At 36.4% G+C, this 21,279-nt stretch overlaps 2 protein-coding genes across 4 annotated transcripts; both read left to right on the forward strand.

Annotated features, from left to right (window-relative positions):
• Positions 1 to 14,542: 14,542 nt before the first annotated feature.
• LOC112202229 (protein CHROMATIN REMODELING 5-like) lies at positions 14,543 to 16,489 on the forward strand. Its single transcript, XM_040519431.1, has 4 exons — positions 14,543 to 14,569; positions 14,916 to 15,095; positions 15,194 to 15,261; positions 16,289 to 16,489. Exons 1-4 carry the CDS (start codon positions 14,543 to 14,545, stop codon positions 16,386 to 16,388), a joined length of 375 nt encoding a protein of 124 aa, XP_040375365.1. The 3' UTR covers positions 16,389 to 16,489.
• Positions 16,490 to 19,404: 2,915 nt separating this feature from the next.
• LOC112197128 (receptor-like serine/threonine-protein kinase At1g78530) lies at positions 19,405 to 20,755 on the forward strand. Of its 3 annotated transcripts, XM_024337803.2 has the most exons (4): positions 19,405 to 19,549; positions 19,616 to 19,651; positions 20,212 to 20,528; positions 20,616 to 20,755. In XM_024337803.2, the coding sequence occupies exons 1-4, from the start codon at positions 19,539 to 19,541 to the stop codon at positions 20,630 to 20,632; spliced, it is 381 nt and encodes a 126-aa protein (XP_024193571.1). In that variant the 5' UTR covers positions 19,405 to 19,538; the 3' UTR covers positions 20,633 to 20,755. The 3 variants fall into 3 exon arrangements, with proteins under 3 accessions (XP_024193571.1, XP_024193504.1, XP_040369015.1); XM_024337736.2 differs by having other exon boundaries at positions 20,212 to 20,755; XM_040513081.1 differs by lacking the exon at positions 19,616 to 19,651 and having other exon boundaries at positions 20,212 to 20,755.
• The last annotated feature ends 524 nt before the right edge of the window (positions 20,756 to 21,279 follow it).

Here is a 21,279-nt window from a genome sequence, read left to right on the forward strand (position 1 = left end):
CACAGGCGGAGGCGCACCGCCGCCGGCCAAAACTCATTATTTTACAAAACTCCCAACATAAAAAAGCTTCATCTAAGCATGCTTGTGAACTCTCATAACTGGATCGAAGTCAGAAAACAATCTTAAGGGATCGAAAACTACCTCACAAGCCGTGAACAGTAATCCACTCTGAGTTGAACAAAGTTTCACGTGAATCAATCCAAACAACCACCAAGGATCGATCAAGGAGGCTGCTCTGAGCTCAACCAAGAAGACTCGAAGCCTCGCCGACGTCGGAACAAGGATTTCCGACCGGGTCCTAAAACAATAACCTGCACCGCCTTCTACCGCCGCCGCCATCGAGAAACGGCACTAGAGGACACCACAGGGAGGAGCGCACGGAGGAGGCGAACTGATCTGGAAAGTCTCGTCGCCGGAGATGGCCGGAGCTCGTTGGAACAACCGGGTCGGATCACCGGGTTCGGGTCGGGTCGAGCGCAGGTGATGAGAGAGAACGGAGGATTCTGATTTTCCAAAAATGGTAAAACTGAAAATGGAAATAGTAAGTTTCCGAAAATGGAAACTCCTATTTATAGAACTTTCCCAAAACTTCAAACGCTCATAACTTTCTCATACGAACTCCGATTCTCGCGTTCCACATGTCCACGAACTCGTATCGACGCACTCTACAACTTTCATGAAGGAAGTTTTTAGAGAATCCCAACATATCAAAAGTCAACCTTGAACCCCCCCTAAAGTCATACTTTTCAAATAATTAATTCGTCCGAAACACTTCCGCTCCGTCCACGAGCCACGAAACCGTCCAACAACCATAAATTAGATTCCGGAAATTCCTCAGAAAATAATTACGAATTTCTGGGGCATCACATATATATTACACAAGCTTACGAATTAAATTGTCAACAACAAGATAAAACGTAAATGCTCCTCAGAGCTCACCACAAGCAGAAGTCTTAATAACGGTAAAGTCACAAAATTGGCTTCCTACCATAAAGCTGCTAGCTCGCTGCCACAGTTTTCAGCCACGATTACCCTGACCTGCAGGATTAACCCTTACACCGTTTGAATGGTGCACCGGGTTGCCACACAACAAACCCGGTAATCTTTTGCAGCCCGTATGAGTAACTCAAACCACACACAACTCACGCCAATCACGAGAATAACTCACACGAATCACGAGATAAACTCACACAAATCACGAGATAAACTCACACGAATCACGTTTAAATCAATAAACAAATCACGGGATAAACCCACACATTTCAAGTTTAAGTCAATAAACAAATCACGTTTCAATCAAGAAATAAAGCATGGGATAAACCCACACAAATCACGTTAAATCAATAAACAAATCACGTTTCAATCAAGAAACAAAGCACGGGATAAACCCACACAAATCACGTTTAAATCAATAAACAAATCACGTTTCAATCAAGAAACAAAGCACGGGATAAACCCACACAAAGCACGAGATAAACTCACACGTTTAAATCAAGAAACAAATCACGTTTTAATCAAGAAACAAAGCACGACGGACAGACTAGAGCTCTAACTGATCGTATCCACAAACCCGGCCAAAGGCTTAAATTCCTGATTTCCCACCCACGATCACATTTCGTGACCCACGATCCTCAACTCGTAAGTCTTTGGACCTACGGTATAAATACCAAAACATTTAAAGGAGTCACAGTGGACCCAAAATGTTACACAAATCTAAAATGAAAGATTCCCCATAATTAATCCCTATCAATTACACCCGGTACAAGACCCACACTTAAATTAACCACCGGCGAACTAAAATGTTCCTCAAATACACAAATCACAATGCTTTTCAAAACAAATCGAAATCAACATTTCCACAATCATTTGTTTTCCAAAAGCCACACCCCAAAACAATAAAAAGCATCATTTCATGCATATTGTTTTCATAAATCCACAAACCCACCAAAATATATATATTTCACGTAAATATATATATACGTAGTCATCTGCTCAGGAATGCCTACTAATACCAACTATAGTTTGCAGTTAACTAAATAACTCTCAAAACAATATGGTGAACCCGTTCGTGAATGAACATCATGAGATTACTCACCTCAAAATTCCCACTGCGTCTTCACACCACTAGACTACTTACAGAATGTACTCTGTCAAGCACCTAAGAAAAGTACAGCCTTGATTCAGTCAATGAAACACAAGGAATAGCGTTCGAAACCCTAAATCGAACCAAAATTCCCAAAGTGACGCCAATCGAGGCGAAACCACATCCGAGACGACCCAGTGTCTCCAGAATACATCTACGATCGATGTGACCAAACCACAAGTCGATCGGACGCTCGAATCCTCATGGATCGAATAAATCAACCGGTATGAAATCGTAAAAATCATAACAAATCCATTCGAACTCCAAAATTTGCATATTATATATCGAAACGCTCGTATCAACGAGTAGAACATATATAATACCAAAAACAGTTCCTTAAGTGGCCGGAACACTGCCGGAATGCCGCCACAGACGGTGGCGCACCGCCGCCGGCCAAAACTCAATATTTCACAAAACTCCCAACATCAAAGTTCTTCATCTAAGCATGCTTGTGAACTTTCATAACTAGCTCGAAGTCAGAAAACAAGCATAAAGGGTCGAAAACTACCTCACAAGCAGTGAACCGTAATCCAATCTGAGTTGAACCAAGTTTTACGTGAATCGATCCAAACAAACACCATAGATCGACTCAGACGACCCCCACGAAGCCAAGGAAGGAAACTTGAAGCCGTGCAGTCACCGGAGCTGCATTTTCCGGTCGGGTCAAAAAACCTCAATCTGCACCGCCTTGCTGCGCCGCACACGGTGGATATCGCCGCTAGAGGACACCACAGAGATAACCAGATGGAGGAGGCGAACCAGCTGTCCAAATTTCACGGCCAGAGGTCGCCGCAGTTGCGAGTTCCGGCCGGGTCGAATCTCCGGGTTATGGTCGGGTCAGCCCGATATTTTCGATTCTGAAGGTGCAGCCGAGAGAGAAGAGAGAGAAAAGAGATATTTCCGGAAATGGAAATATGGAATTATGAAAGAATTTCTAATTTTTCTCTATTTATACTAAAATGGAAACTTCTTCCGCTAGCCATAACTTTCTCATACGAACTTCGATTGACGCGTTTCGCATGTCTACGAACTCGTATCGACGCGCTCTACAACTTTCATGAAGGAAGTTTTTGGAGAATCCCAACGTATAAAAATTCAACTTTGAGCCCCCCCCCCCCCCCCCCCCCCCCCCCCTAAAGTCATACTTTTCGAATAGAGATTCGTCCGAAACACTTCCGCTCCATCAACGAGCCACGAAATCGTCCAATAACCATAATTTAGATTCCGGAAAATCCTCGGAAAATAAATACGAATTTCTGGGGCATCACAGAAGATGGTAAGAACAACCCTTAGACACGTCCCAAGGGTCCAAAGCAACTCCAAGGTGGTGGCACAAGGTGAAGATCATGACAAAGATGGAGGATGGCACGGTAAGAACTTGTAAGATGCGAAAACCTGAAACTCAAGAGCAAACCGGTGAGAAACGAAGTTGTGGAGAATAATGTGTCACCTCTGGACGTCTAATACACTACGTATATATAGAAGAACGTCTCAAGGCACTCCCAATTCGTTTCTACTTGGTTTCTCTTAGTTTGTGTTGATCTAGGACTTCTTTGTCACAAAACAGATTTCCGGCAGGATTGACCTCAGTGTACTAAAACAGCCATAACTTCCTCTAGAAAATAGATATTGACGAGCTGTAAAAATTTCTGGAAACTAGACATCCGTATCTTTCCAACCATTTAAAGATAATAATTTTCTGAGCTCTGAGAGATTTTTGAGACTCCTTTGAAGTTGACTGATCTGCACAGGCAGTTTTCCAAATCTGTAATGGATTTGACTTTTAAAGCACAAGTTAAGTCCAATTCGGTTTTCTTTCATATCACATGCCTTCCACGCCTATTCTGAAGTAGAAATGACAAGAACTCCCTAGAACCTTCAAGAATCTCACGGCAATTCCAATCCTTACTCAACAAGAAATCCAAACTCCACATTGCTTTGTAATTCGAATTCTTTGAGACTTCCTCCTCATGTGCAAGGCATATGATCTTCTTGAGTCTTCTAAATGCTTCATGAACGTTCCAAGGCTCTCCTAGTACGAGTAGAACTCCATATGCAAGTAGATTTCCTAGTTGAATACAAACTTCTTTTCCGAGATATTTCTACACTCTTCCGGAACCTTCTTGAGTAATCCTTATCCAACAAGGACACCTTATCACACTAGGATTCCTTATCTGAGTATAATTAATTGGGTTTCATTGTCCAAGTAGAACTTCTAATTTCCGCGACTTAAGAGTTTGAATCCAAGTCAGCTTCTGATTCCTACTCCAACTGGGATTCCTTTTCCTAGTCAAAATGGGAGAACTTCCATTTCTTCATTTCTTTCCAGTTCTGCGCCACTTGTACCTTCCTTAGTCATTTTTGGACTTTGAGACTCCTTTTTCACCTGAAAAACACTAACTAAGTTAAATTCATCAGGATAAAGGAAATAACTTAGCAAAATATAGGGTTTAAACATTATAAACGTCACATTTTATGCTCCTATCACTCTGCCCTGTAACACCCCAAATAATCATTCTCATCAAGCATGGTATTAGAATCGTCACACACTGTATTACTCACCACACTTTCACTACTTGAAGGCAAATCAGTCACAAACACTTCAACAAAATCAGAATTGTAACGAACCAAATTCCTAAAAATCATTTTCATATCAACTTCACTCTCTAGAAAGCATGAGGTAGAATCTGGAGGAATAATGTACCTCAACATGAACTTGCCTTGAATCAAATCCGAAAAACGAGAGCGTATGGAATCGCATAGGTCAACAAACGACCAATTCTACAACAATAGAACTGTCGCTGCTTCACCAGAATAAATAAACTTGACAACATAGCTAGTATCCATAAAAATTGTACAAAAATAAAACAAATCACTAGCCATGTCACTACTAAGGAAATCAACAGAATCAACACAAACAAGTCACTGCCAAAGTAACTGTTAATGCCTGAACAGAAGAACAATATTAAACGTGTTAGTAGCAAAGTCACTGATAATTCCTGAACAAAAGAACAATATTATAAATGTAACTGGCCATGTCACTACTAAGGAATCAACAGAATAACACAAACAGATCACTGATAAAAGAATCACACTATAGAGAACTTCACATATAGTACCGCAATAGCAGAAAACATCATCAACATAGAAGTTAACACAAACAACAACAATACACTGAAAAATTGAAAACGAAAAAATTCACAGAGAGAAGGCTAACCGATCAAATCAGAGAAAACTAGAGAGTGCGAGCAAGAGAAAGACTGTAACTAAGGACTGAGTCGACGAAGAAGAAGAAGAAGACAATGACGTGATCAAGACGAAGAGTGACGAAGCCAGAGATCGAGAAAAAGAGGAGAGCTGCGGAAGTTCCAAAACCACTCAAAAGTGAGATTTCAGATCGTCTCAGGGACACAAAGCGAAATCGGAAGCTATCGGCAGAGAGGGCGGAGAAGAAAGAAACTCGGAAAGAGATCTCCGATCAAATCAAATTGGGAGTATTCTGATCAAAATAGAGAGAAAATTTGAGCTCGAAGATTTGAAATGGAAGGTTATAAAGGTTTATTACCTTTAGGGGCAGAATCAGAATTAAAAAAAAAAAATTAAAAACTGACATTTTTTTAACATAATCTCATTATTTATAAGGACTAAATTAATATTACTAATAATTCACAATGGACCTTTTTATCAAGTGGGAAATTAGGTGACATTTTTATCATTTCACTCTCTAAAGTGACATTTTCCATCATTTCACTTTTTTTTTTGTTTAATTAAAGAAGGGTAAGTTCAAGTATTTAAAAAATTTAACTGTAATCTCTATTGACTTAATTACTACTGACTAGCCTCTTAACGCACTTAGTTGTGTGTCAATTGGCTTTTTTATGCATACTTTGTATTTTGTCTCTAGAGAATTTTGTTTGAATGCTGAAAAAAATTTACATTGTTTAGTTCTCTTTGAAAAGGTGAAAAGATAAATAAATAAAAAAAAAAAAACTGCCATTGTCATTCTCACACGTTTTGATCCCTTTGTTTTTGAATTTCCTTGGTTCAATTTTTTCTTTTGTTTTTTTTACCATTTTAACCTTTATACATTAAATTACAAATCTTTAGAGCTTAATAAAGAAGGACAATTTCAGGTGATTTGAAAAATTAACCTTAAGAGTTGTTTGCTTAGTGCTCTAAAGCCAGTAGCAGTCAGGGAAGTTTGACAAGCTATTGTGTCAGGGGAACTAAGAAAAACAAATAAATCTTTTCAATGTCCTCTTCTTATTGCAACTAGAAGGAAAACACCCGCTATGTGTCCGTTTTCATTTTAAAAATTATGAGTAGTTGATGAAGATAAAGTGAGTGCGTGACCGTTTTGAAGAGCAGATAGATAATGCTTCTTTTAAAAAAAAAATTTCATCTTTTTCTTTCTTTTATAGCAGTTTACAATTATATCCTTGCGGACTACAACTTACTTAAAGTTTTTTAATATTTGAGTTCAATAAAAAAGGAAATTTGTTTTAGCTGACAATTAAGCCGTCTTCTTCTTCTTCTTCTTCTCTTCCACTATCACTCTTTGTTTTCTTCTCTTAATAATAGTATAGATGATTAAGGCCTAAAACCATAATATCATCAAAAAATTTATTCTTTACACGTACATCAAATATAACATCTTCATATTTTTTTTATCATAAACATCTTTTTGCTATTTTTTAATATAATTTCAATTGATCTAATAAGTCTTATAAAAGATTTCTATATAATTATCATTGATATCTAATATTTTTATTGAAATTATTCTTCAATGAATTTTCACAATTTTGTTCAGTGGTTGTGATTACCGAGCCAATCAGTTCACTAGATTACATGTCTACGCCATGCACTTGTACTCATAAGAAACAAGTTGGTGAGTTAGGAGTTCTAGTTGGAGTTGGAGAGGGAGTAAATTTTGAACCCGAAAGTAAATTTTTGAAGGCTTAATATTAAAATTTAAAAGGAAACTGATTATTAACCATAAATTATACTCTGTACTAAAACCCACCCTAAATCGCTGTTCACCATTACTATTCAATGAATAGTAATTGATATTTTGCCCCTGTATGTTGCAAGATTTACCCCCCTCCGGCTGGGTCATTACTGCGGTCTGCGGGGGCTTAGCAACTAATAAAGGCAAACCCTAGAATATTGTTCATTACCGTTTAATGAATAGTGATGAGATGATTGTTCCCTTGTATGTTGCAGGATTTACCTCTCTCTCTCTCTCTCTCTCTCTCTCTACAATGTTGGGGCTTAGCAACTAGCTAGTAAGGTCTAAAAGTTAAGATCTTGATCTTGGCATGCCACGCTACATACAATTGATTTACGATTTTCAAGTCAAGTTATCATATGTCGGTCAGTCATGGTATATTGATGAGCTACTTAAGAATTTTATTTTTTATTTTTTTATTTTATTTTATTATTATTATTTTTTGAATAGAATAATTATCTTTATTGAGAGAAGCCTTAAGTCAGCTGATTACAATCTGATTGTAAAACGTCCAGAATAGATTCTGGAACCTTATCAATCCAAACTGATGTATAGTTTGCATCAAAAGCTATGCTAGCTAGTCTATGAGCTACTGCATTACAAGTTCTAGGAGCAAAACAAATCTGCACTCCTGGGAAGGACGCCGTAGTCATCCTTATATCATCAATAATTGCAGAATAATCAATCAGATCGTACCTTTGGTTTCCTATGTCCAAACTAGATTTTTTATTTTTTTCTTGATCAGGTAAATAACTCAAATATTACCACTAGTTTTTCGTGAGTCAAACTCACAACCTCCTACTTATGAAGAGGAGACTATGTGTCACGCCCCAACTTTCGAATAAAGAAATTCAAATCCGAAATGCGATAACTTTTTTAATTTAATTCGAGCAACCACATAACCAAAAACATAATGTCAATAAAGACTCAATCACTCGAGTTGAATAGTACATCAAGTATTTACAAAACTCAAGAGAAATGAAATACAAAAGTAAGAGCTCACTAGGAGCCTACTATAAACAACAGTACGATAACAAAATAGGTTATGAACCTAACACTGCTGCACTACACTCCTCGATCTCAGCCCTGGTGGTCCTGACCTGCAGGAATAACCACTACACCATAGAATAGTGCACTGGGTTGTAACCAACAAACCCGGTAAGCTTTTAAAGCTCGTATGAGTAATCTCAATTAAAATGAATCATGTCACGCATGCTTATAATTTCTCAGCTAGTGAGATAAATTAAAGCAACAATATTTAACTCCACAAACACAACCAAACATACAATCACACTAGGTAAAAATTAGTAATCCCTCCATAGAAAATTAGTTTAGGAGATCACCTAAAATCACACAATTCAAATCATAGTAATCCCTGCATAGAAATTTAGTTAAGGAGACCACCTTAAAACAATCAATAAAAATCATAGTAATCCCTGCATATGGTTTAGTTCAGGAGATTATATTAAAACAATTGAAATGAAAAAGGAAAATAAATCAAGAAATAAAACAACTTCCGCCAAAACCAAGAAATCACTCTTCAACTCCAGATAAATGAATCACACAAAATGACTCGATTTCAAAACTCGACATCCTTACATCTTACGGGTAACATACATCACTAAAGTGACAAAATCATATTAAATTAACTCCCCATTTTAATATGAAATTCAAGTCCCTCCTTGGACAATTAAAAGAAAAATACAGCCCAAATTCTCTTTTAAAAACATGTACTCATGAGTTGCAAGTAACCTGCTTGTTACCCACCATGACATACAATAGCAAACAGACTAGAGCTCTAACTAAATTGTAATCAAACCCCTGCCAAGGGCATGATTCCGATAACCACCCTCAGTTTCTACTATGACCCTCAATACAAAGACCAAAACATTTAAAAAGTCACTCAAGACTCAAAATGTTACACAACCTCAACGCTTTCCAAAACAATAAAATTGACTGCAACCATTATAGTTTTCAAAGCTCAACTCCCATTTCAAAAACAATATACAAATCAATTTCGAAATATTGTTTTCACACACAAACCACCAACACAATTTAATAAGTAACTTTCAATTACGAAACGTTAATAATATAAATCATCAAATCTATATCTGACATAAGTAAATGTTCAATTCAATAACATGAATGAAATCACCAAAAGTCTACATATCACAATGTTACACCATCCAGATATATATATTCCACGTAAATATATATATATATATATATACGTAGTCATCCACTCGGGAATGCCTACTAACAGCCAAGATCACACAATCAACAAATGTTTGCCCAAAACAATCCCGTCAAACACCTAATCACATACGATCTCAACTTAGCACACAATTCACAAAAACACAATTATACGATGATCCAACAGTTGGATCCTCATCCGAGACCACACAAAGTCATCGGAACACTTATACGATCAATAAATCAAAACTACAAGTCGATCGGACCGCCGAATCCACATGGATCGAAAACCGAAACAAATCGACAACCCTAAAACCCTAACATGCTCATATGATCACCAAAAATTAAGTGTTGTATGAAATGATCGTATCGATGTGTAGATCGAAAAGAGGGACAAAAACTGTCTTTGTGGTGGCCGAAGCTAGCCGGAAAACACCACCACAGTGGCAGCGCTGCTGCCAACCCAAAGTCACAAAACTTCCAACACAAAAGATCTTCATCTCAACTCCAATTACAACTTTCATAACTAGCACAAAGTCTGAATTAAAGCCATTTGGACGGAATTTACCTCGCAAGGTTTGAAACCCGAAGAACCCTAGATTCCCAATCTGGGCGATTTGAAGCGCCACTGCCAAACTTCCTGGCCTTTCTGAACCATGCACGGGCCAACCCACGCTGTGAAACTTCCTATACTTGGAGATGGGACTGAGGGAAAGAGAATGGAAGAAACGATTCATCGATTGGTGGCCAGAGGAGGGAGAAATAATTCGGGGAAGGTAGCTCAGCGATTTCGGGTCAGGACTCAGGAGAGAGAAAATATTTCCCTTTTTGGAAATTCTGATTTTCTAATATTTGTTTTTTTTCAGATTTTTCCTATATATCCCAAAATGGAAACTTTTTCCAAATGCCATAGCTTCTTCATACTCCGATTTTCGCGTTCCATATGTCCACAAACTTGTATCGATGAGCTCTACAACTTTCATGAAGAAAGTTTTCACAAAATCGAAACGTACAAAAAGTCAACTCTTGAATCAAAACATTCTGCCTGAATAATTGTCCGAAATAATTTCCGCTACACCCTTGAACCACGAAATCCCACTAACGAACACTTTATTAATTCCTAGAAATTTCAAGAAATTAATAACGAATTTCCGGGGTCTTACACTATGCCACTAGACTAAATGGTACTGGGTCTTTTAATTGTATATGCATAAGCTTAATGTAAACAGTCGAGTATGTTAAGTCTTATTCTTTTATTCTATAGTGCTATATTTTCAACTCTTTCATATAAAACGTTTTTTTATCTTAGCAGCGAACTATTTTTTCAGACAGAATTGAAAATATAGCTTTATATATTTATATATATATATATATATATTTTTTTTTTTCTATGATGCTAAACTTCTTTTTTTCCTTTTTTGTAAACTCTCACGCTTCTATAAGATCTCTCTTCTCTCTCTCTCTCTCTCTCTCTCTCTCTCTCTCTCTTTGTAAAAACAGGGCTTCAGACACTTCTTTTTGTGCTTAGCTTACGCCCTTGGCCCTCTGTGTTAATCTTGCAAGAGTAGTTCAAACTCTAGATTCGAAAATTCTGTATGATTAATTAAAAGTTGCTCGTGACTCTTGAGATGAACATCCAGGTTCTTAGTTTACACTACTAGAATTTTACTCTTAGACATTACAACAATTACATCAGTGAGATATTCATGCGATGTAAAAAAATGTCATTAACATCGATTCCTCAAATTCTGATTTATATGCATATAATTGACATCGTTTATTACTGTTGACCGATGTCTACACTTTGATTCAAAAATTTACAAAAACGCAGAAAGACTAAGTTAAAAACTTTCGGGTACGCATGGAACAAAATTTTCATTCCCCCCACACTTCATTATTTTTCCTACTCTTATCTCACTCACTTTCATCGTTTTCTCTCTCGCTCTTGCTCGAAACTCTAGCCCCTCTCCTTCTTCCTCTCCCGCCCTCTTAATTTCTATGGCCACCATCACCTTCCCCTCCACTCACTCTCGCTACTATCTCTCTTTCCTTAACCACCTCCAACCCCTCGTTGGCGCTATCGCCTCCACCCACAAGCTCTCTCTCTCTCTCTCTCTCTCTCAAGCTTTCTAGGATCTCAGAAGATTTCAATCTGGCAAAGCACCTTCTACAACAGGTTTCAATCTGAATTAATCGCGTTAATGGTGAGTCACTGCGACTAAATTCTTTGTTTTCTATTTGGTGATAACGCTAAAAAGCAAGCGCGCAATTTAACCCTGCAAGATGTAGTTGTCAGTATAGAATAAGTAGGGATCGTTCAAGCCGGGGATTGAGGGTACACCTGTAATTGTAAAAACAAGTTAATAATTAATAAAAGTAAAAAGTATTATTTACAAAAAATAAAACAAAGAAAAAAATATATATACAAGTCAGTAAACACAAAAAAAGGGGTTTTAAAATTTTTAAATTAAAAATTAAAAGAAACAAAATAAAAATGTAAAATATATATACAAGGGTGGAACGCAAGGAATAAAGATCAAGACCACATCCATATGCAAGAAATCCAATTACAATTCCTATAGTTGATTTTCTATGTCATGAGAAAGAAGTTAACCATGTGAAACGTTAGAAAGCAAACAATTTCCCATATTTTACTTTCCTTCAATAATTAATCTAAGTGAAAGCACCTAAATTAATCCTATTGAACATGAAATCATAGTCTAGAAAGTTAGCTAATCAAGAACACATTCAACGCATGAAGAACAAAGAAAGGATGTCAACCAAAGTGTACAACCTAGTATGAAAAAGTTCATCTATTTGCAATCCTCCTTAATTGATTTTGACTTTTGTCTAAAGCTTTTACTACTTATGATATAGGTTCACAAAACTATTAGGTGAATTGTTTACCTAAATCTAGCTCCAATTACATGCATATATCCTAAGTTGGCCACCAAAGAACACATACATATAAAAGTTTTCTATAATCCAAAATCAATTAAGCAATCTCACATAAGCAACTTAAAAATCAACATATAAAGAAATTGCAACTTTATTTCAAAACATATAAACGGGCTTTAAACTTTGCCCTTAACGTCATGTTAACTAGAATTCATAACTCTACAAATCAAACAAAGGAAAACAAAAGAAAGTATGAAATACATCGTGAAAGATGGATAACAAGCCTTGAGACGAAGAACTTGAAGATCCTTGAAAGCAAGCAATCTTCTAGGGACGACACAAGGGTGGATGGCGGCTAGGAATTTGATGTATTGCATGACTTCTCCTCCTCCTTGCTTGAGACGCAGAGCTTCTGAAGATTAGAGAATGGAGAGAATTTTTTTGATGTTTAGAATTGTGGGAGAAGTGGTGTGTTGTGGTGTGGTGTCGGTTGCTCCTATTTATAGGAGGATGACAACTTAGTCTCCAAGTCTTCAAGATTGATCCACACAGCATTAACCAATCAGATAATTCCACGTCAACTTTGCTATGTCATCTAACCAATGAGAAACCTCCAATTTAACACCTTGATTTAGGGAGATTATTTTTGCATTAATTACATGATTATTTCTTATTTATCTCCTCAATTTTAGCCAAGAATGAATGTGGACATCAAGGAATATATCTGGACCTGTTTTCAACCTTTCAACCTGTTTCAATCCCTTGAATTTCTCCTTCCTTATCTGTCGAAGTCTTCCTTTGGCCATAATCATGTTTTTGTAGATGACGTTTTGAGCTTGTTCTTGGGCTCTCCTAGTCCACCTAGGTATCCTATTGTCATCAGGACTCCTCATTTTTTGTCATTTCTCTTCATTTATTCCAATGTACCTAGAAAATAGAAACTAAATTAAAAATGATTAAGTAAAGGAAATAACTAAGCAAAATATGAGAGTTAAACATTAAAATGCTCCTATCATTTGGGTCCTGAGAATTTTGGGGGTTTTCAATTTTAGGGTTTTAATTATAGATGGGTGGAGATTTGGAGATTCCTACGTTCCCTGAAGAAGACTGGAAGCCCAATACAATCACATGATAAAATGGGTAAGCACACAACTAGTCTTTTGAAAAGACTCACTTTTTCTCCTCTAGCTTCGAATTTTCAATTTCTCCATTGTTAGGTTTCAGAAATTTGCTGGGTTTTAATCAGGTTGGTGAATCTGAACCTTTGAGCTGATCATCGAATGGTATTCCTTTTGAATTTGAATGTTGACATTTGGGTTTTAATTCTCTTGGTTTGTTCTGATCTATTTGCTGCTTCATATTTTGTAGGCATGGTTTAAGTTGGGTTTCTTAACCTATCTTTTACTCTCATGGATATCAGGTAGCTTATTTGTATGTTTTATTATATATAAAGGGCATAAGCTTTTGTAAATAATTGTAGCTTGAATACTGATGTGTAACTGACTTATGTTGCTTTTGAGTTTCAAATTGGCAGTAGTTTTATCAGTTTGTATATGAGTTTTCTTCAATCTGTAAAATGCTGTTGCATTAGGTAAAATGATAGTAGTTTCTGTTTATTGATTTAAGTTGAGGATTTTCTTGACACCTGGATATAGTTTATATGTGTCTGTAATGATTCACTGCTTTTGAACAGATCCATGGGCTATTTCACGTTGTTGTACCATTATCTACTTTGTCAAATTGGGCAATAGAATTTAGGAAATGGCTTCCTGATCTAAATGTTATAGTGTATGTTGGTACCCGTGCAAGCTGAGAGGTAAACTGAGCCTTCTTGTACATGTCACAAAGTTCATATATGGTTAGCATTTGATAATATGATTTTACTTGCATTGTTAGTTCATAAATAGTTAAAGCAAATTGTACTCATCATATCTAGTTCCTTGTGCCTATTGAATAAATACTTCCATAGCTAGTATGCTGGTCAGCTCTCCGCTTTCAATGTGGAACTTTAATTACTGTACAAAGTTGAGTGATCTTAAAATGAACTCTCTCTCCTTCAGCCCTCCTTTTATTGAGTGCACTTTTTTGAGTTCGTTTTTTACCTTATGGTAGGCTAAAGTGCCTAAGGTACAAGTTTTTGCTTGGGGCTGTTGCTCATAGGAGAGTTATACTTGTGTGGTCAACAGCAAAGTCCTTCTGTTTGACTTTGGCCACTTGAAAGAAAGAGCTAGTTCAGGGTATTGGTAACATTTTCCTTCATTTTCTAGTGGTGTTGAGATTGAATAGAAGTGTCTGCTGCTATGGTGAATGTGGTTCCCTTAGCTGGGGTATTTGGTATGGGGTGATTGCATCATGTGTTTTAATGTTGCCATTGTGTATGGAGTAACTGTATTTTTATCTTTTGGTGTAGTGACCATGGTCAAATGAGTACTTGCTTTTAATTTTGTTAGGGTCAATACAGTTGCCCTGCATCTTCATGGTCAATGCATTTTTGTGATTGAAAAATTATTTTGGCAAACATTATTTCCCCTCTTTCCTCTTGTCTATTATTCTCATTTTCAGAGGCATCCTGTAAGCCATAGGGGTGGGACTATACGTGGTGTCTATATGCTTGTTTCTTTATTAATTATTTATCTATTTGTTGTTTTCTTTTTATTGCAAGTTTGTCAACAGTATGCATTCAATTATGAGAAAATAGTTGGCCGGCCTATAAAATTTAATGCATTGTTGACAACATATGAAGTGGTTGTAAAGGATAAGGCTGTTCTTTTCAAGATCAAGTGGAATTATCTGATGGTGGATGAAGCTCATAGACTAAAGAACAGTGAGGCTCAGCTGTACACAACTCTCTTGGTATGCGATCACGTTGATAAATCGTTCAAGACATGGTATAGAAAACTATCTTTTAATCTTGTCTTCTGATATCTATGATTTTTATCCTTGTGTGGCAGGAATTTAGCACAAAAAACAAGTTGCTTATAACCGGTACCCCATTGCAGAACAGTGTGGAAGAGTTATGGTAATTATTTTGTTTGCTAGAGTAGGGGATAGTAATTTGCGATTGATATTTTAAATCATGTATGTCTGTGTATATGGGCAAAAGTTTGCTGGGATATTCCCTTTTCAATATTTCTCACATATTATTCCTGCAAGCACTATAAAATGGGAATATAATACTACTTATTTATAATTAAGTTTTATTTACAAATTGGGCTTCATCAAATGCTTCGTTTTCTTCAGCTTTTAAGAATAGCTCTTTCTTTTGCTATGCAGAAGTTATCTACTTTTCACTGTGTTCGTGCTTGTTTCTGCTGTTGATTCTAGGAGTTTCCTCAGGGTATGACTTGTCTACTTTGTAATTCTTCCTTTTTTTTTTTACAAATATTATTCTGTTTTTTATTTTTATTATTTTTTTAAATAGTGCTTCATCTCACCATGAATATTCATCTTTGATCGCAAATTTATGTCTTTGGATTCAATGGTGCCAGTCTCTGTGAAAGTCCATGCATGTCCTTAGTATTTAGATTTAAAAGTATCTTTCCCCCTGTTTCTGTGGGTGGGTGGTCGGAGGATTGGAATTCGTGTGTCTGTGAATGCAAATCGTTCTTTCTTCGCCTGCATTAAATCATTTTAGAAATGACTAGCAATGTGTTGATGCGTTATCTCTTCATTGGGACCCGGAGATTTTTCTCTATAGAGCCTTTTTGACTGGCACTGCCATTGTGCCATGGTATCTACATGCAAGACTTCTGAAGGATCAAAATCATCTGCATGGGCTGTTGTGTGTGGGTTATTTTAATAGGCTTGGCTATGGCTTCTGGTGGGGCATATCTTGTATACAAATATCAATTACGAGTAAGACATGCATATAATATCGAATTAAGTGTTATCATCTCCTTGTATAATTTATAGCAGGGAAATTATTTCGATCCCCAATACCTAGACCTGTTCATTTTAAATCTTACCCTATGTAGTTCTTCATTATAGTAAACGTTTATTTTTCAGTGTTTTTAAAGTTTTATTTATGATAGTAACCTTTTTGACAGTTTCCTCTGCCATGTCTTGAAGTTGGATATCTTATTGCACTGCCAGGAGGGAAACCAATTGCACCTCATAGTGATTGGAAACAATCAAAAATTCTTTTGAACCATGAAGAGCTTCAACAGGTAATTCTTTATGTTGATTCGTGATTCTGCATTTATTTATAGTGTGTTAAGAAAAGAAAAATTACCTGCACACATAAATCCCTTCAGCAGGTCAGCAAAAGCTACATCAAACCCCTGGTGACAGTAGTTCTAGAGCACATCTCGGAATGGAAGGGCTGTGTATATGGATTTTTTTTTTCTTTTCTTATCAATCAATTAACAACTACTTGGAGATGTAAAATTTTGTGCATTAGTAATATGGTACAGGGTGGTTCTTTGATACAATAAGGAGGCTGCCGTCATAAGGCAATAACATACAGAAGCTAAAACAAGTACAAAACACTATATTTACTTTTAAGGGTAGTCAGTCCCTATAGTAGGGTTTTTTTTTTTTTTTTTTTTTTTTTTTGCAAATTTTGTTCCCATTAGGTTATCCTATCTCTAAGTACTAAGTCTAAATATCAAACATTTTAGTGTGGATGGGAATTAATGATACTATATGCCATATTATTTATTTTAAGAACCATTAACAAGAAATTTCTTAGGTTTTCTGAAATTTCATGTTTTCTTTTGTTGTCTATACAAAATCAGTTCATAATTCACAGCAGAAGAACAATTCACTTTGGCATGCACCGAGCTTCTTTTGTTGTTTCTTGTCATGTTCAGGATCTATGGACCGTATTTGCTGCTGCATAAGTCATTTATGCCAAGAGGCAACAACTAGGTCATCTTCATCTTAATGGCATTTTGAAATCCCCTTTTGATAGTTAGGTATGCATGCTGCACAAGCATCTCTGTTTTACACTTTACTTTATCTCTATCTGATATGAATCTAAGGTCTTGCACATTAAATGTCTTCCTCTGTTTCTCTTAGGGGTTTGATGTAGCTTCTTGATTGTGATGCATTTTGGTTTTATGTGTATTTTAGGATTCAGCTGGTTAAGGGTGCAATCCAAACAGATAATGGGCAGAGCTTCATCTTTATTAGTAGCAGTACCCTCATGGGCAAGCTTATGGGGCTAAATGGTACCACATGCTTGGAGTTCATATGGAACAAAAAATACTGACATTGTTGACAGTGAGCATCCTTGGTCCTCATTTGGTTTTACACAAGCATGCACCATTCTCATTCCTCTTGGCAAAGACCATGAGATATCCAACGAAGCAGGAACTTTCAACCTATGGATGATGCCGAGTCTTTTCATGTATAGCCTCCTTCAATGCCTCAGTAGATTCTTATAGATGCAAAACAATACTAGCTGTTTTAATATGTAGAAATGATAATATAGAAAGGATATGATGTATATACACCTATTTCAAATCAGTGTTAAACTACAAAAACGATGTCAATAAACAGATAATACATCAGTTTCGAAACAAAAATCGATGTCTCATCTTTCATAGATATCGATGTATTGAGTAAGAAGCGATGTTAAAAAAACTAATGGACGTCAATGTAAACTACAGGGAACAATGTCTAGTATCAATATGGACATCGATTTATAATTTGGAAAATGATGTATAGTATCAATATGGACATTGATTTACAATTTGGGAAATGATGTCTAGAATCAAAATGGACATCGTTATTAACCTAAAAACATGATGTAATATAGTAAAATGGACATCACTTCATAAAAGGAAACGATGTTTAGCATAATATTGCACATTGTTCATATAATATTAAGGAATGTAGATTGAATCTTAAATAGTGGGATATATGGAAAATATGCGTGAACCTCACAAACAGCAGGCAAAATGAAAAGAATCTGATGTCTAATACCATATAAAACATCGTTTCTAATATGAGTAACGATGTTAAAATGAATACTTCTGCTATTAGACCTATACTTCATTAAGCAATAAATGCCAAAATATGAAGGTTTCACTACTAGAATAAGTGAATCACACGACACTTATCAGACAACACATCGATTTTTTCTGTCGTCTGAGTAGATTTGTTAAACCTGTTGTTTGTTCTCTTCTTATCCAACACATGGTCATAAAGATGGAATGTAATGAAATTGCAAAAACCCGGACAACAACAACAGCAACATCTGTTGTCTGAAAAGCCCAACAAAAAAAAAATCTTGGCTAAAAAAATTAGGTTAATCTCGCACAAACCTTTAGTTCCAGCCTCTTTCCATTCCCGCACAAACCTCCCTCGCTCTCAGCCCTACTTCCATTCCCGCACACACCTCTGACTCTCACTCAGCCTTGCTTAGTTCAACCCCTGTTCCCTCATTCTCATTCGATGACTTAAGGCTCAGATCTCTGTCATGATCGTCGTCGTCCGTCGACCACGAATCGGAAGATTATTCTTGTTCCTCGAGGAAGCTGTGGACGAGGTCAGACAGACAAGGCGTGACGTCGTCACCGGATTGCTCATTCCCGCTGCTGAAGTAGCTCTCCCGTCCGATTGCTCATTAAAGTTCTACCAGTTTGGCGGTGCTATGGATTCGGAAGACTTACCGTTGCACCGACCTCCTCGCCTCTTCACGGAGACAGAAACAGTAAAAGCCACCACCAGTTCAACGGTGCTCTGGATTCGGAAGACTTACCGTTCGACGATGCATCGAAAGACTTGCACACTCTTCCAAGTAACCAATCCTTTGCTCTGATTCAGATCCTTGTTCTGTAAATTTATGGAAATTTGAGTTCATTTTTAATTCGGATTCGTTGATTTAGGACCTTTGTCTTCGACTTTCACTTCCAATTTGGTTTCTGAGGGCTTTTGTCTTCGTGTTGCTTATTAGGTAGCTCTCTATTTTATGTCTTTCTCTCTATTGAACTCTCAGTTTACTAGATATGGATTTTGGTTGGATGATTTTGGGTTTGCTTAATATGGGAGTAGTGTGATAGTTCTTGTTGTAATTTTACTTGCTTGTATGGTTGTCAAGAACATTTGGAGGAAGAAATTTGGTATTTTCAGTTATGCTTCATGATTTGAGTAAAGAAATGAATTCTGGAAATGACAATTTTTGGTTGGGTTGAAGTCCTAAAGAAGCAACAAGAGATGAGGCAGGTTGCGTTGTTGGCATAGGAGGCAGACTGGCAGAATCAACTGGGCTTTAGAGCAGGCCTTCAATTTGAAGCCTGATTGCAGTGAGATTGGGGATGATTTCGTTGTTTTTCGAAGACTGATGATGGAATGATGCTCAGGTATATGTGGTTTTCCCTTTTTTTGCCTTTGTTTTTAGTTATGATCCCCAATTTGATATTTTGCAGGTATCTTGAACAAACAACTAATTTTTTTGGTTCCTGGTAATCGTTGCTCTCTGCTATTTCCTTTCCCATTCCCATTTAACTAATTTTGGTTTCCCAATTGCATATATATTTTTTTTTCCTATCATCACTATGGATTATGCTTTAATTTTCATGGATTCTCAAAGAAAAAATGAAAAGGTAGTGTTCTGGAATTTCATTTGATTTGATCCACAAGTAGTAGAGTTGTTGAGAATTGGTTTCTAAATTTATAGCTAGCTTTTTGCTATATATGGTTAGTTGATTTTTGGAAATCAATATCAACTATAGTAGAATTGTATTGGACTGTGATAATTCAATTATGTCTAATGATTATAATTGGGAATCATTCCCAGTGGCATGTTGGTTTGGTTGTCCCGGAACATTGACATAAAATTGATATGCAATTGTGGAGTTGTTTATAAATTGATTTGGATGCTAAGCATTTGATTATGGTTTCAGTAAATGATGGAAATTGTTAAGGTTCACTCTAAATTGCATCAGTTGATAGTTGTAAGCTTTGTATTGTAAAGAAGGGTTATTGTAATGTCTATTTACGGGGGCAAAATGGTTTTGTTCAGGGCACCAGTAATCCAATTGCTCAAATCAGATGTGTTCTTAAAGAAGACATTGAAGTTAAGCAACGAGGACATCATTGGCTCTAGAGAGTATGGGACAATTTATATACTTACACAGGATGACACCATGGCCTTTGCTGTGAAAAGATTGAACAAAGGAAGTGCAGATAGAGATCGAAGATTTGAGAGGGAAATTGAAGCAATGGGGGATATAAAGCACCGGAACATCGTGACTCTTAATGGATATTACAATGCTCCACATTATAACCTTCTTATATACGAACTGGTAGCTTATGAAGGCTTGGATGGAGTGCTTCATGGTATGGCATATATTAATTCAATTTCTACATTGCTAAGATTTATACATTTGAGTTTCAGTATTAATTTAGTTTGCTATATTTGAAAAGTGCAAATGAAATGCTGATTTGAAAGTAACTAGCATTTGAAACATCAGAATTCCCAAGGAACACGAATAAAAGTTGAGTTCTTAAAGTTTTCAATTTCATGGTTATTAATCAACCTGTTCACCAATTCTTTGTGTCTACTGTACATGCAATGCAAATCACTATCCAACAAGCATTTGGATTGGCTGTCTAGATACAAAATAGCACTAGCTAGGTGCTGCAAAGAAGAATATCATATCTTCATTCCAATCTGAAATGGAAGGAGACGACTGATTCGAGAGAGAGGAAGAACTTGGGGACAGGAAGAACACGAATCTGGGTATTGATTGTTCTTGGAACCATTAATATATATGAGAAATTACTAGATACATGAAATTTTGAAGTTATTTTTCACTGGATTCTGTACTTTTGCAGTTTGTAATTGTCTCTTTGACTGGATGGGGTGTACTTATCTTTAGTGGATACAAGTTTTTCACCAGAGGCAAAGGCAAGAAGGAAGAGGTATTTCATGAAATTGAGCTCAAATATTAAAGCATGAAATTGATGTTGTGATGGTTTTTAACTTTCAAAGTTAATCTTTATGTACAGAAATTTCTTTTGGTATGAGATAGTCTGATGCATTTGATGAGTGCTACATATGTGTATTTTTTAAGTTCATGAAAAGCTA

Source organism: Rosa chinensis, chromosome 1, assembly GCF_002994745.2.
Source record: "Rosa chinensis cultivar Old Blush chromosome 1, RchiOBHm-V2, whole genome shotgun sequence".
Lineage (NCBI taxonomy): Eukaryota > Viridiplantae > Streptophyta > Magnoliopsida > Rosales > Rosaceae > Rosa > Rosa chinensis.